The sequence below is a fragment of the Myotis lucifugus genome, unplaced genomic scaffold (assembly GCF_000147115.1).
Source record: "Myotis lucifugus unplaced genomic scaffold, Myoluc2.0 scaffold_211, whole genome shotgun sequence".
NCBI lineage: Eukaryota > Metazoa > Chordata > Mammalia > Chiroptera > Vespertilionidae > Myotis > Myotis lucifugus.
In genome coordinates, this window is record NW_005871259.1 from 1,738,768 (window position 1) to 1,753,323 (window position 14,556).

Below are 14,556 nucleotides of genomic sequence, written 5' to 3' on the forward strand. Positions count from 1 at the left end.
AGCCAAGGTCAGAGGCTGATGCAACAGGCCCTCTTCTCACCAGGGCCAGGCTCCTGCGCAGCCTGGGCACTGCCAGAGGGTGATGGCATTGGTCCGAGTGCTGTTCTGCCTCTGCTTGGACACTTTGGCGAAAATCTCTGAGGGGGGAGAGGGGAGTGGTCAGTTCAGAAGCCCACGCTCCCTGGGCTCACACCACACGCCCCCTTCTGAGGGGTGGTCGCACTTAAAGGAGGTTTTGCTGAAAGGAAGTGGAGTTCCTGTCCCTTCTACTGACCTGGGTGGGGAAGGACCAAGACTCCGCTCCCTGAGAAGTGCGGCCTTCTGGTTCCTTCCCTAAGCTCCAGGCTCAGTGGGGTGGGGCAGCACTAGGGAATGTCTGGGCGGGGGGTGGGAGGCTCTGAGGAGGCTGGGGACCCACAGAGGTGCTGAGCAACCAGCTGGGGTGGAGAGGGCTGGGTGTCTGCATTCCTACCACTGCCCGTGCAAGCCTGGGGTTGGAATGGGGTGCCAAATAGAGGCAGGGGCTCTAACCTTTAAGGACAGTTTCAAAGGCCAGCTCCACGTTGGTGGAATCCAGGGCTGAGGTCTCCAGGAATAGCAGCCCATTGTTTTCTGACAGGAAAGGAAACACACCATTAATTGTGGGGTCAAAAGCAATAGTAACAATATTTATTTACTTATTATATAGCTTACTATGTGCTAAACCGTTGACATGTGTAGCTCATTTAATTCTTTTTTTTTTTTAATATGTTTTTATTGATTTCAGAGAGAGGAAGGGAGAGGGAGAGAGGGAGAGAAACATCAATGATGAGAGAGAATCATTGATTGGCTGCCTCCTGCACACCCCCTACTGGGGATCAAGCCTGCAACCCGGGCACGTGCCTGACCTGGAATCTAACCGTAACCTCCTGGTTCATAGATTGACACTCAACCACTGAGCCACACCAACCAGTCAGCTCATTTAATTCTTAAAACAACCTGTGAAGTAGGTTTGAATACCATCCCCCCCTCCTTTTTTTTTTTTTTTTTTTTTGGCAGATATGTAGTCATTCACAATTTTTATGAGAAACATTTTAGTAGAGTGGTATAAATTTTTTTTTAAAGGCCAAACAGTAATTCTTTTATTCATTTACTAGAGGCCTGGTGCACGAATTTGTGCACAGGTGGGGCCCGGCCGGCCTGCCCTGGCCTGCCCTGATCAGGGCAAAGGAAGGGCCGAGGGCGGTTGGCTGGCTGGCCCCGCCCCCTGGTTGAACTCCCAGTGGAGGGGACAATTTGCATATTAACCTTTTATTATATAGGATTTTTTAAAATATATTTTTATTGTTTTCAGAGAGGAAAGGAGAGGGAGAGAGAGATAGAAACATCAGTAGGGGAAGCCGGGGTATTGTCAAGGGCGGGGGGCATATTAGCCTTTTATTATATAGGATTTTTTAAAATATACTTTTATTGATTTCAGAGAGGAAAAGAGAGGGAGAGAGAGAGAGAAACATCAATGATGAGCCCTGGCTGGTTTGGCTCAGTACTTAGAGCATCAGCCTGTGGACTGAGGGGTCCCAGGTTCAATTCTGGCTAAGGGTGCATGCCTGGGTTTCGAGCTTGGTCCCCAGTGGGGGGCGTGCGGGAGGCAGCTGATCAATGATTCTCTCTTATCATTGATGTTTCGATCTCTCTCTCCCTCTTCCTTCCTCTCTGAAATCAATAAAAATACATTTTTTTAAAAAATCAATCAAAAGAAACATCAATGATGAGAATCATTGATCGGCTGCCTCCTGCATGCCCCCTCCTGGGGATCGCACCCGCAACCTGGGCATGTGCCCTTGACTGGAATCAAACCTGGGACCCTTCAGTCTGCAGGCCAACACTCTATCCACTGAGCCAAACCAGCTAGGGCTGAGTGGTACAAATTAAAGTTGCATCGGACTGAGGAGTGAAAGCAGTAGGTTCAGACTTCTATTCCAAGATGATAGGAGAAAATATTACAAGAAGACAAAATGCTCATATTTGTGGGTTAGGACACATCCTATCTGAGGGAGAATTTGAAGACTCTAGCAGAGGAAGTAAGTGATGAAATAAGGTCATGGAGCAAGAGAGGGAAGAGGGAGAGATTAGTAGAAGCAAAAATGTGTTTCCCTTGCAGGAATTTTTTTTTTTTTTTTTGCAGGAATTTTTTGTTTACCAATCTCAGTCATGTAACTTCTGTGTCTGTGCTTAGATTGGGCCTAACATTCTGGCTAACTTTAATAACCCCACCTTAAAGAACATACAGTAGAACCTCGTTTCTTGAACTTAATTCGTTCTGGAAGGCTGTTTGAAAACTGAATCATTCTTTCCCATTAGAAATAACGTAAATTGAATTAATCCGCTCCAGACTCCCAAATGATTCCCTGATTTAGTCTTTTTTATATACAGGACATGTCTACTGTACTGCTTAATCTATAAATAAACACTTTAAAAACAAAAAAGACATGAAATGTAAATGAACATTTAATAAAAAGGAAAGGAAATGTACAGTAAAAAATGAAAATTTAACAATTAAAAGCAGCAAAAAAAAAAAAAACCCATAAAAATATTAACAGCACACTATCCTGAGATTTTAACAATGGTAAACGGACTCATATTCATGCATTCTCTCTGTTTGTCACCTGGGAAATGTGTGACTGATCATACAGGTATCAGCATGAAAGGGTTGTCAGGTTGAAAAGCGAATTGTTCAAGATGGGAGACGTTCAAGAAACGAGGTTCCACTGTAATAGTGTGATGCATTCCGTTTCCAGCAAGGGATTAACATGTCACCCATGAATGACAGCTCAAGGACACATTTCAAGAAAATAAACCATCTCAGTATTCCAGGAGAAATCATAGATCCTAAGGTAAGTTCCTTAGAGGTCATCTGGTTTTATCCTTTAGATTATAAAAGAAACAACTAAAACCAGAGCGGTAATGTCCAAACCGACATGGCTCTGTGGTGGCCGAGTCTCCATCTCAATGACCATAATCTAGGTTTCAGAATCTTGTGGGGATTCAGAACGAGTCACCCCAAGACATGCCTCTGTGGTACTTGAATCAGGGGCCCTGCCCATAATAGATTATCAAAGATAACCTCTCCTGACCTATCTCTAGGGCAGAACAAACTTCTATTTACTAAGCATCTGCTCGTCTTATCCTGCAATGACGCTCTGAAGCCCTCAACGTGCATTACCTCATCCCGAGCTCAGAATGTCGTACATACCTCAGACCCCCTTTCTAGCTGAACTGCCTGGGTCTCCAGCTGCCTCCCTGTCACTCGGCCACAATCCCTGCTGGTTTTTATAGCCCAAACTTACAGGGACTTCTCTTCCTGACAATGGAATCCTGGGCTGTTGGACAAGCCCTTTTAGCGCCTCCACCCCTCCTACCAGTCTCAATGTGATTTCTTCTTTAATTCTCTAGTCATAGAGCTTTCATTCAGCCAGCTTTCAGGCGGTTCCGAATGATGGTTGTTCTGTATTTTAGTTGTAATTCTGATGTGGTTGTGGAAGGATGCAAGTACTGTTTTTACCTACATAGCCATCTTGGTTCCTCCTTGAATACCATCCCATCTATAGAAGAGGAAGCTGAGGCCCAGAAACACAGAGAGAATGTGAAAGAACTCGCTCAGCGTCCCACAGAGAGTAACTGGCCCAGAGATGTCAGGCTGGGCTGTTGGGAGTCCTGAGCCTACACACTTAACCACTGTATCTTGTTGCCTTGAAACCCCGGAGGACGCCTCGGGAAAGTGTGACTGGAGACAGTCAAGGGAAGCCCAGCTGCCACACTTAGGGTCTTTGAGCGCCGCAAGGTGGGGCTGTCTTAAAATCAACTATAGCCCGGCCAGCGGCTCAGTGGTTGAGGGTCAACCTATGAACCAGGAGGTCACGGTTTCATTACCGGTCAGGGCACATGCCCCGGTTGCAGGCTCGATCCCCAGCGTGGGACATGCAGGAGGCAGCTGATCAATGATTCTCTCTCATCATTAATGTTTCTCTCTCTCTCTCTCTCTTTTTCTCCCTTCCTCTCTGAAATCAATAAAAATATATTTAATAAATAAATAAATAAATAAATAAAATCAACTATAAATAATTCAGGGCAAGGGGTGGGACATCAAGAGAAACAGGGTCACAGAGGGGAAGGGCTGACCCTGAAGAAGAGGGGATGAAGGCAGGAGGCCCTGGGTGGGACCAGTGTGGGTGGGTGGAGAGGTCAGCCCAGGTCTTGGCAGGCTCTTACCAGCGAACATGCGGGCCTCGTCACTCGGCACCTCCCGGGCCTGGGTGAGGTCACTCTTGTTGCCCACAAGCATGACGACGATGGTGGCCTCGGCATGGTCGTAGAGCTCCTTCAGCCAGCGCTCCACCACGGCGTAGGTGTGGTGCTTGGTGAGGTCGAACACCAGCAGGGCCCCCACCGCACCACGGTAGTACCTGGGTGGGGTGGGAGGGGTGGACAGAGAGGCAAGGTCAAGGTGGTTGGGCCCAGCCTCAGAGCCAAGCCTCAAGCCAAAAAGCTAGAGTTGAGTCCTGGAGATGGGGACACAGGAAAACTGGACGCAAACCCAGACCGGGCAGCCCGAGGCCTGCGGCCGACATTGAGAGCCTTCAGGAATGCCGGTCGCGGAGGCTCTGAAGACTCCCTCCCTGCTCTACAACCACTGGTTCCCTCCCTCCCTCCTGGCCCCTCTGCTTCCCCAGGTCCTTGGTTCTGATTTTAGCCCCTGCTATCCGCCAGTGCATCCCCGGGCCCTGGTCAAGTGTGTCTCCTGGATGCCCCACCTCCAAGATCTCCCTCACCTGGCTCCTTGGCCCTCAGCACCCTCTTCTCTCTCATGGCCGTCTGTCTAGGACCAGCCACATGCCCACCCCATGCAGCAGTCCCTACGCTGAGCATCGGATGCATCCTTGCAGGCACTGAGGTTCACTCCTGGAGCTTCTGCAGACTGGTGATACGTAACAGGCTTACAGAGGTCAGGTGACCAGTCTGAGAGTGATGTGTGTAACCACAGCCCGACTCCAGCTTCCTGCCCCTGGCAGGGACTGCCCCCACCACACCTCCGCGGACCACCTTTCTCAGATCCGGCCGTCACTGACTGGGGACCTGCGTGTGGCATCCTGAGTCTGTAAATGCAGTGGAGGGGTCCGGCCCTCACCTCTGTGGTTGGATGTTAAGGGTGCCAAGTGCAGAGCACTGTGCAGAAGTGAGGGGTGCCCTCACTCCCCGGAGCCTGGCCCCAGCTCAGCTCTGCCTGGATTTCACTTCCTTGAACTTATATTTAAACAGGGGTTAGGAGAGCACCTTCCTCCTATGGTACCTTGGGAATTGACTAAAATGCCCAAGAGAAGGGCCTGTGCCATCCTGGGCACACAGCAAAGGCTTACTTAGAAAGTGGGGGCAGTGACTCCTGTTTTAGTCCTAGTAGAAAGTGTCACTATATCCCGTCTCCGACTGTGCACGGCTCATAGCATGTGTCTCCACGCATCCTGTGACCCCACAGGAAGGACACTGCTGAGTGTCCTTGCCTCCTCCCCACCCCTCTCTCCTCCAGAGGTGTTCCCCGACTTCCCCGCACCCTCCCACCCCGGCAGTCCCCCAGCCCGGGCTCACGCGGAGGTGATGGCTCTGTACCGCTCCAGGCCGGCCGTGTCCCAAATCTGAGCCTTGACAGCAGCAGTGCCCAGCATGACAGTGCGGGTGGAGAACTCAACCCCGATGGTGGTGCGGCTATCGTGGCTGAATTCATTGCGAGTGAATCGGGACAGCAGGTTGGTCTTCCCCACTCCAGACTCACCGATCAGCACCACTGAAGGAGAGACAAGGGGTGAGCTGGGCCGAGCCCCCAAGCCTACTGAGCCTGGAGGGTCTGCTCATCTGCACAGGGGAGCTGCTCTCAGAAAACTGGGAGGGAGCAGGGGCTCCTGGCAGAGACTGGGGCCTACACCTTCCCATGCTGTGTATCCGGGGCAGAAGGGCCAAAAACGGGACTCGGCTAAGGGCCTCTCAGGGTCCCAGGCCTGGTCTGACGAGACAAGCCTGCGGCTCTGGTGATGGGTGGCGTCTGCGGGCGGAGAACTCAACCCCGATGGTGGTGCGGCTGTGGTGGGTGTTGGGGTTCAGGGGCGGTGCGGGGAGGGCAGCAGGGGTGTGAATGTGGACAGGGATGGTAGAGAGTCTGGGGGAGGGTGCACATCCCTGGAGTAGGGAATGTGAGCACTGAGTTGGGAGGACAAGTGGGAGGGGCGGTGTGTGTGCTTGTGCGGGAAGCACAGGTGGGGCTAGACGTGTGGGTGGGGAGAAAGTTCGGCAGACGGCACGTCTGGGCCAGCAGGGAGGTATGGAGGTGTGTGTGTGTGTGTGTGTGTGTAAAAAGTTAGGATCCAGCCGAAACCGGTTTGGCTCAGTGGATAGAGCGTCAGCCTGCCGACTGAAAGGTCCCGGGTTCGATTCCGGTCAAGGGCATGTACCTGGGTTGTGGGCACATCCCCAGTGGGAGATGTGCGGGAGGCGGCCGATCGATGTTTCTCTCTCATCGATGTTTCTAACTCTATCTCTCTCCCTTCCTCTCTGTAAAAAATCAATAAAATATATTTAAAAAAAAAAGTTAGGATCCAGTTGTTCCCAAGGAGGGTCAGTCTTGAATGGGGCTACATGTTAGACCCCCCGTGTGTGTCCTTCAGCAAGTTACTAACTTCTCTGACCTTCTTTTTCACACGAAAAATAGGAGTAACAATAGTACCTACCTAATGGGTTACTGTAACAAATAAATGAGATATTGCCCAAGGTCTAGTGAGTGTGCAAAACTGTTACCCTCATGACTGTTGTTGGTGGGCCAGCGTTTTTCCCTTCAGACTTTTAGGGGCAAGCATCCACCAGAAGGGCCCTGAAGAGCCTTTGAGCTGGAGGGCAGGGTCCAGGACCCAGCCTCACCCACCAGGGCGGATGTGAGCAAGGCTCACAAGTTGCACAGGCACTGAGCTAAGCATACGGAGTGAGAGGAAGCCCCCCGGAGGGTTCCAGAAGGGCATGGTAAGAGGATGTGTGTGTGTGTCTGTGTGTTCCTGTCTCTCTCCTATTGGGGACCCAGTCTACACTCATCCCCCCCAGTGAGTGGGTGCCTAGCCCTGTCCTTAGGCTCCAAAGGTGCTTAGGGCAAGGGCTTTGGAGTCGGAGGGATTGGGGTTTGTGCTGACTTTGTGACCTTTTGTTTGTTTAATCCTCACGCAAGGATACGTTTCCATTGATTCTTAGTGGAAGGGAGGGGGAGAGAGAGAGAGAGAGAAACATCAATGTGAGAGAGACATATTAATTGGTTGCCTCCTGTACATGCCCCGACCAGGGCTGGGGATCGAGTTTGCAATCGAGGTACGTGCCCTTGACTGGAATGGAACCCAGGACCCTTCAGTCCACAGGCCGACACTCTAACCACTGAGCCAAACCAGCCAGGGCACTTTGTGACCTTCTGTAAGCTCCTTGGTTCTCATCTGTTAAAGTTTAGGGAGTGCCTACTCCTACTCAGTGCCAGGCACTGTCCTAGAGCCTTTACATGTATTAACTCATCTAACCCTCACGACAGTGCCACGAAGCCAGGACCACGATTAGGATCATCGCCTTTTTACAGATGAAGGAGGCACTTGGGGGGTTAAACAGCTTGAACAAGATAACACAGCCAGTGAGGTAAGCACAGGTGTGCTGGCCAGATGTGCCCGCCAGCAAGGACTGAGCCCAGCTGCAGGCAGTGCAGTCAGCGGACAGCCTCCAGCTGCCTGCTCCTTTGGCATCTGCCTCTGGCGCAGAGCAGCCTCGCCTGGCCATGCCTCTCCTGGGCCGTCTGCATCCAGTGCCCAAACAAGGCCAGGGTATCACGGCGCTCCCCGCCGAAGGCCAAGGCTTGGCGATCCTGCCTTGCCGTTTAACTTCTCTCTCTGCCCAGTCCTCTTTCCTCCCCCTTCCTTTCAATGGTGTTGATACACAGTGAACATCTTTCAGGGCAAACTTCTTAGTGGCCGCTTCTGGAGACCCCAACCTCAGTAAGTCGTGAGTGGCAGGGCTGAGATTTGAACTCTCTGTCTGGCGCCTGACCGTTTTGCTCTCACATTGGGGGGCTGTTATGGTGATTAATAAGCTAGTGGCTGGCACGTAGGAAGGGCTAAATAAATGGTAGGTAGGGACCAGTAGTATCAGTGCCCCAAACTCTTGCTAGCTCTTGCCCGGTCTCCTCTTCCTGGGAAAGATGATCAGGTGTGGCCGCTCTGCATCAGAGGCAGATGCTAAAGGAGCAGTTGAGAGTACGGGTTCGGGTTCGCCTGTGTCCCAAGTGAGGGTGGGGCTGCAGCTGGGAGAGGTCGTGGGGTGGGGTGGCTGGACAGGGGATCATGGCTCTGCCAGTCCACCCTGCTGTGAAGGAGGTGTGGCGGTGAAGGGGATGTGGGGGCCGGGGAACAGTAAGGGGGCCAAACACAGGAGTTTAGAATAAAGAACAGGAAAGAAACGTGCACACTTCCAGGGACAGCCCAGCTGAACCCGGTGCCTGGTATTTGGGCCCCGGGGGTCTGCCTGTCAGGTGACAGACAGAAGGCTATGGCCCTAGGAGTCCTCTGAGCCCTATTGGACCCTGCTCCCAGTTCACCACATCTCCCCTGTATCTTCACCCAGCCCCAAGGCCGGAGAAACCTGTCCTCTCTCCTTCTCTGTACATCTGCCCAGAACGATGACTTTTCCCTCTTAGGTCTGCCTGTTTCTCCCTCCCTCCAGGAGGGAAGTCCTCTCAGAAGTCTGACCTCTATCTCTCATGCTGCAGCAGGTGACTATTCCTAGGAACTTGGCCTTCCATTAGGAATGGGGCAGAGGAGCCTAACTAGGCACTATGAGAGAGAGAGAGAGCAGCACCATTCATAACCGCAGAGCATTCTGGCAGCCCTAAGACTTTTGCTACAGTAACCAGACCCTCCCCCATGCTGGCAGCTTTCTTTCTTATACAAAGGAATGACCAGCCCTGGGGGGTCCTGGTAAGAGATTAAAAAAACAACAGCAACAAACGAACAGGAGGGACTGCCTCTGTGGGTCTCCTGGGTCTGTCCCAGGCTCCCTCTTTCTCTAGGAACCCCAACTTACCCTTAAAGACAAAGTTATAATCTTCCTCGGTTCCGTTCCCCATCTTGGCTCCGCATGGAGGGCGCAGGTGTCCTCAGGGGCAGAGGTGACGGGTCTATGCGTTGCCTCAACGCCCTCAGCCCTCAGCTCTTAAGAGACCTGGATCTACCCCTTCTCTCATTGGAGGTAAAGAAACTTCTGCAACCAGAGGGATTGGGGGGCAAGGCCCGGGCAGGCTCACCTCTGGCAGGTGGAGGTGCTGCAAGGAAGCTGCGGACGGAACAGGAAGAGCAGGCCGGCTGGAGACCTGGGGCCCAGGTGGGTGGAGACGCTGACGTCAGACAGGTTAGACAGGTTGGGTGTCTGCTCTCAGCCGGGCTCCCGCAATGAGGTGAGCAGGCTCCCGAGGGTGACCGTCGGGGAGGTTGGGACAGGGCCTTCAGAGAGCCAGCTGAGGACTGAGTGCATGTTGTTCGGCTCCTGGGACCTGTGGCCAAGGCAGGTCCAGCTGCCAGTGAGAACCAGTCCCTCAGGGAGCAGAAACCTACTGGGCCTTCTTCTTTTCCTTTAGAGCCTCTGGTGGGGGGGCAACTGGGGGCACCAAGGGAAAGGTTGACAGGATGGCAACGACCCTGCAGAGCTCTGGGAGTTGCCTCTTGGGTGCAGCAAGTTCTGCCCCTCCCTGATAGCCCAGGGCCTGGGAGGGGCAGCATTTCTTACTCTGGGTGGAGCTGGAACTTGCCACCTACCTACTTTCTTAGGATGGGTCCCTTCCTAGAGCACGGGGAAGCGGGCTGGCCGCTCCCTGCCCAGACCTGCTCTAAGAACACTGGGTACGGGGAGACCTGGGGCAGAAACAGCCAGACAGGGTGAGGGGTCTGATATAGGGCCAGGATCTGGAGACAAGTTTCTTCAGATCACTGCCCCGGACCTTTGGCCTCAAAACAGAGCCACCCTATCTGTAAAGGGCTTCAGGATCTGGAGGTCTGGGTGAGCGTGTGAATGTCTGAGAGAAGAACAAAGGGGTGGCCCCTCCCAACCTAAAGGGTAGAAAAGGCACCCTACCGAAGTCGGGACTGAAGGACACTGAACTCTCAGGCCCCATATTGTTTTTGTCCAACGTGACCCCCACTGTCCCCCTGCTCCTTGGAGCTCACTTCCAATCAATGTTTCTTTCTCATCGATGTCTCTCTCTCTTTCCCTTCCTCTGTCTCTAAAGTCAATAAAAACATATTTTTAAAAAAATACACATGACAGGAGTGAAATTTATTCTTGGAAAAAACAAAGTCCCACCCTCCCCCCACAGTCCAGGAAGGGTATCCCAGGGGGCCTTGTCCCTCCAAAGAGTCAACTCTCTCGTCTGGCCCCTACTTCCATCAGTGCCCATTACGATGCTGCTACTTGGGTGAGGGGCTCCTCCAGGTACTGCACCAAGGCCTGGGCCTGTGAGAGGGGGAGGAGAAATCAGTGCCACACACGGCCTGCCGTGAGAGGGATCCCAAATCCGGGTACTCCCAATGCTGAGAACCCAGCCCCTAGCCCCACGTCATGGACTGGGTGACATGGGGACATTAGGAAGGTGGTGGGGATGGGAGTGGTGATAAAGAACAGAGGCCAGGCCTGGGGTTGGAGAGGGATGGGCACATACACACCTTCGCCTTGAGCATTCCGAAGCCAACAGTCTCCTTGGCATACATACACAGCAGAAGGTTGGCCACTCGGGTGATGGCTACCCGGCCCTCCTGGAGGGGTGATATCGTAGGATGTGATATTCTGCTTGGCACCCTCAGCTCCCTCTCTCCTCAAGGAGTCCTCTTGGGAGAGACTGTATCCTCCTTCCATGCCCTGGGCACAGCCCTGGACATGGGGTCGTACACTCAGATGCCGGCCTTAGCACAGGACCTACTGACCCAGTTACCCTGGCAAACTCGGTCTCTCAGAAACTCAGATTCTCTCCCTGTAACCAGTTGGGGAAGGTGTTAGTACACGGGAAGGGGTTTGGGATCTGCAAAGGGCTATCCAAATGGGTGATGTCATTATGATGGGTTCACCCCCAAGACACTGTAAGGGGCTTGAAAGCAGTCACCCAACGTATTTTCCCTCTTTCCCCATGGTGTTGTTTTTCAAACTGTAGGTTTGACCCCAGAGTTAGATCAACTAAGAAGGGTGATCAATATTAAAAGAAAAAGGAAGCCTGGCCAGCGTGGTTCAGTGGTGGAGGGTTGACCTCTGAACCAGGAGGTCACGGTTCCATTCCTGGTCAGGGCATAGGCATCCGTTCTGGGCTTGACCCCCAGTGTGGGGCATGCAGGAGGCATCCAGTCTATGATTCTCTCTCATAATTGATGTTTCTCTCTCTCTCTCTTCCTTCCTCTCTGAATGAAATAAAGAGATATATTTTAAAAAGAAAGAAAAAGGAAAGAAGAGAAATTAAGTGCATTGCATGTAGTAAGGGAAGTACTGTTTCATGCCAACTTTTGTTTTTGTGGGCATACGAGTATGTGTGTACCAGGCTCTGCCTTAAAATGTGTTTCTTATGGCTGGGTTGTGGTCCAATGTTTAAAAGCGAGTGCCTTATAGCACCAGCTCCAGGATAGGTGCCCAGGAGGAGTCATTAGTTGAACTGAAATGCATCCTCGGTTGGGCAGTGGGTGAGAAAGAGGTAGGCAGCTGAGCTACAGTGCAAATCCTTCACTCTTGGGGCCTTTTCAATTTGGCTCAGCTCACTTTCACCAGGTAACCATTGCGTGCTGGGAATCAGGTGCTGCACCCCTGCTTCTCTGGCCTCATCTCCTAATAACCTCTCCCATTCTCATGCCACTCCACCCACATCGACCTTGTTGATCCTTCACCCGGCACCATTTTGCCTCACGGTTTTTGCACCTGCTGTTCTATCAGAAATGTTTTCCCCCAGACAGCCACATGGCTTGCCAACTTCCTTCAAATCTATGGTAAAACGTCACCTTTTCAGTGAGATTGTCCCTGGCTCATGTCCCCCTCTATCTCACTTCCTTGCTTCATTTTTCCTCCCAGAGCATTTTCAGTACCTAATGTACTGCACACTTCTTTTTAAACTTACATATTTTACAAAACATATTTACAAACTTATTTTACAAAGCGTACACATTTCACTTATTTTAAGACATGTCAAACTGGGAGCTGCCTTAGGGCTGCAGTTTTTGTCTGTCCTGTTTGCTACTTTTCCCCCAGTCCCGAGAACACTGCAGGGACCTAAATACTTGTTGACGGGACAAAAGGGATTCATAGTTTCTGTTTCCAAGAAGTTCACAACCTAATGGCCACTTCCCTTTTCTGGGCGTCAAAACCCTTCTCTGTAAAATGAAGGGATGGGACAAGGGTTCGGAGACTCTCTCGTGGTTCTGTAAGTCAATGAATCCGGGACGCCAACACTTTGTGTGCGCCTCCCTCTACAGTTCCTCTCTCCACTCTTATTTGATCTTCACCGCCACCCTGTGAGTTGGTGGTGGTGGTGGTGGTGGTGGTGGGGGGGGGGATTATTGTTTCCTCCTTAGAGTTTAGGTAAGGAAGGGAGGCTCAAAGAGGTTAAATAACTTATGCAAAGGTCCTCAGACAGTAAGTGGCTGGCTGCGACCACAACTCCAGGTAGATGCTGGACCCAGGGCTCCTCCCTCACCACTTGATGCATAAGATCCTGCCTCTTACAAAAGCTGCTGGCGCTAAATCTTAGCAATCCTCCATAGATCCCAACCATCCAGGATGGCGTACAGGTCACCCCCTGGGGATCCCCTTTGGGGACGGAGGAAGTGGCTCCTCTCTCCATACCATGCAGTCCATGAGGATGAATTTGAGATTGTCTTCATTAAATGCTTGGTTCCCGTTGCGGTCGTAAGCGGCCCAGATGTTACTGGCGATGGCTGCGGTGACCCGTGCGTCGGTGTCCCCGTAGCCAGAGTAGGCCAGCAGAGATCCCTCGTTATTCAGCAGCCTGGCGAGGGACAGGGAGGGAGAGCGACGTGCTCAGCATGGGGAGTAAAACCTCGGGTTCCCATCACAGCCCCCGCCACGGACGCCTCTAGAAAGCAAGGGTCTGGGCTGAGTGTGTCCTGGAACGTGACCCGAGCACCCAGCATGTCAATGTCCATTTCCCTGAGGGGTCCTCCATGCCAGCTGCCCTAGCTTCTGCCCTTCCCCGACATCCTTCCCCATCCCTCCCTCAGAGAGCCGCGCGCTGCCCCACTCCTGTGCTCGCCACTAGGTCCTCGGTCCACACTCACAAGGTGCTCTGGACACCTCCAGTGTTGGCTTGGCTCAGCACCTGGGTCAGAGCCTTGGGACGCAGCATGCCTGCGATTCCTAAGCCGGGACTTTTGCACCGAGACCCTCGAATTGCCTTCTGCAGGGCTCCGCCAGCCGCTTCCGGTACTGCCCTGCTCCAAAGCGCTCTGGGAATTGTAGTTCCCCGGCCTGACTTTATAGTTCTGCGTCAACCCCGCCCCGCCGCGGGGGCCACTGGAAATTGTAGTTCCTTGAGGCCTCGCGAGGCACCCTGGGAACTATAGTTCGCCTTTCCGCTGAGACCGAGCGGTTATGGGGGACGCGGGGGGAGAGGGGGAATTTGAGAGCGGGAGTGAAAGGACAGTGGCGGTATTGGAAGAACATGGAACTCCTTCGGGGAGAGAGAAGTTATCGTGTTCGCTTAGTAATCCTCGACTCAGTAATTTTTTTAAAAATCCCTATATTGGTCAGGCACACCTTTGGTTATTTTCAAAGTAATTTTCTACGTTGTGCACAATTCTGCGAGGTGGGATACGTGCTATTGAGGAAACCAAGGCTCGGGAAGGTCACGCAGGCAAAACCCTGTCTCTGGAACCGAACTTCATAGAGTTCATTCGGGCCACGACCCCGGGGAAGGAAGGCAGCCCTCGAGGGGAGGTTCGCGGTGGCCGCGCACAGGCGGAGAAGTTCAGCCTCCGGGCGGCGGAGGCCCCGGCCTAGGAAGGACTTGGGTTTCCGCGGGCGACGAGCTTCCGCCGGGAACGGAGAGGAGGAGGCCACAGAGACCCCTTTGTCCGCAGCGGGAATGACCTGCGCGGGGGCAGGGGCAGCTTCGGGACGGAGGGGACGCGGCTGGGTGCGCGCCGTCTCCGCTGGCCCCGGTCTCCCGCGGGGAGGCTGCCCCCCGGCTGAATGAGAAGCAAATCTGAAAATCCAGCTGCTTTGTAGCCAGACGTTTAAAGAGATATGGTAAAACGCGAAAGAACAGCGGGCAGATAGATAGTTGGTTGGAGGGCTGTCGTAATAATGCAATGTTGAGGATCCAGCTCTGGTCAGGGAACATACAGGAATGAGCGGCAAGAACGCATGTGGGGAAAAAGCAAAACAAAAAAAAATAAAGGGCCAATCGGTCCTCGAAAGTCTGTATTGGGAAAAAAAGGTTTTTTAAAGAAATATGGAATGAGGTTTATGGTAATG

At 52.6% G+C, this 14,556-nt stretch overlaps 2 protein-coding genes and 1 long non-coding RNA gene across 3 annotated transcripts; 1 reads left to right on the forward strand and 2 right to left on the reverse strand.

The window, feature by feature from the left end:
• Window positions 1-6: 6 nt before the first annotated feature.
• On the reverse strand, window positions 7-9,426 carry RAB25 (RAB25, member RAS oncogene family). The gene is given in 6 exon segments (XM_006097812.3): window positions 7-74; window positions 76-137; window positions 532-612; window positions 4,249-4,442; window positions 5,620-5,815; window positions 9,124-9,426. Coding segments are annotated over 6 exon segments (642 nt in total). The 5' UTR covers window positions 9,167-9,426; the 3' UTR covers window positions 7-8.
• A 128-nt stretch (window positions 9,427-9,554) lies between these two features.
• Window positions 9,555-10,349, forward strand: LOC111827732. The gene is made up of 2 exons (XR_002831440.1): window positions 9,555-10,149; window positions 10,185-10,349. It is a non-coding gene; the product is annotated as an uncharacterized LOC111827732 (long non-coding RNA).
• Window positions 10,348-13,547, reverse strand: LAMTOR2 (late endosomal/lysosomal adaptor, MAPK and MTOR activator 2). Its single transcript, XM_006097813.3, has 4 exons — window positions 13,359-13,547; window positions 12,907-13,069; window positions 10,755-10,844; window positions 10,348-10,545 (listed from the first exon to the last, which is right to left on the reverse strand). The coding sequence occupies exons 1-4, from the start codon at window positions 13,424-13,426 to the stop codon at window positions 10,489-10,491; spliced, it is 378 nt and encodes a 125-aa protein (XP_006097875.1). The 5' UTR covers window positions 13,427-13,547; the 3' UTR covers window positions 10,348-10,488.
• Window positions 13,548-14,556: the final 1,009 nt, after the last annotated feature.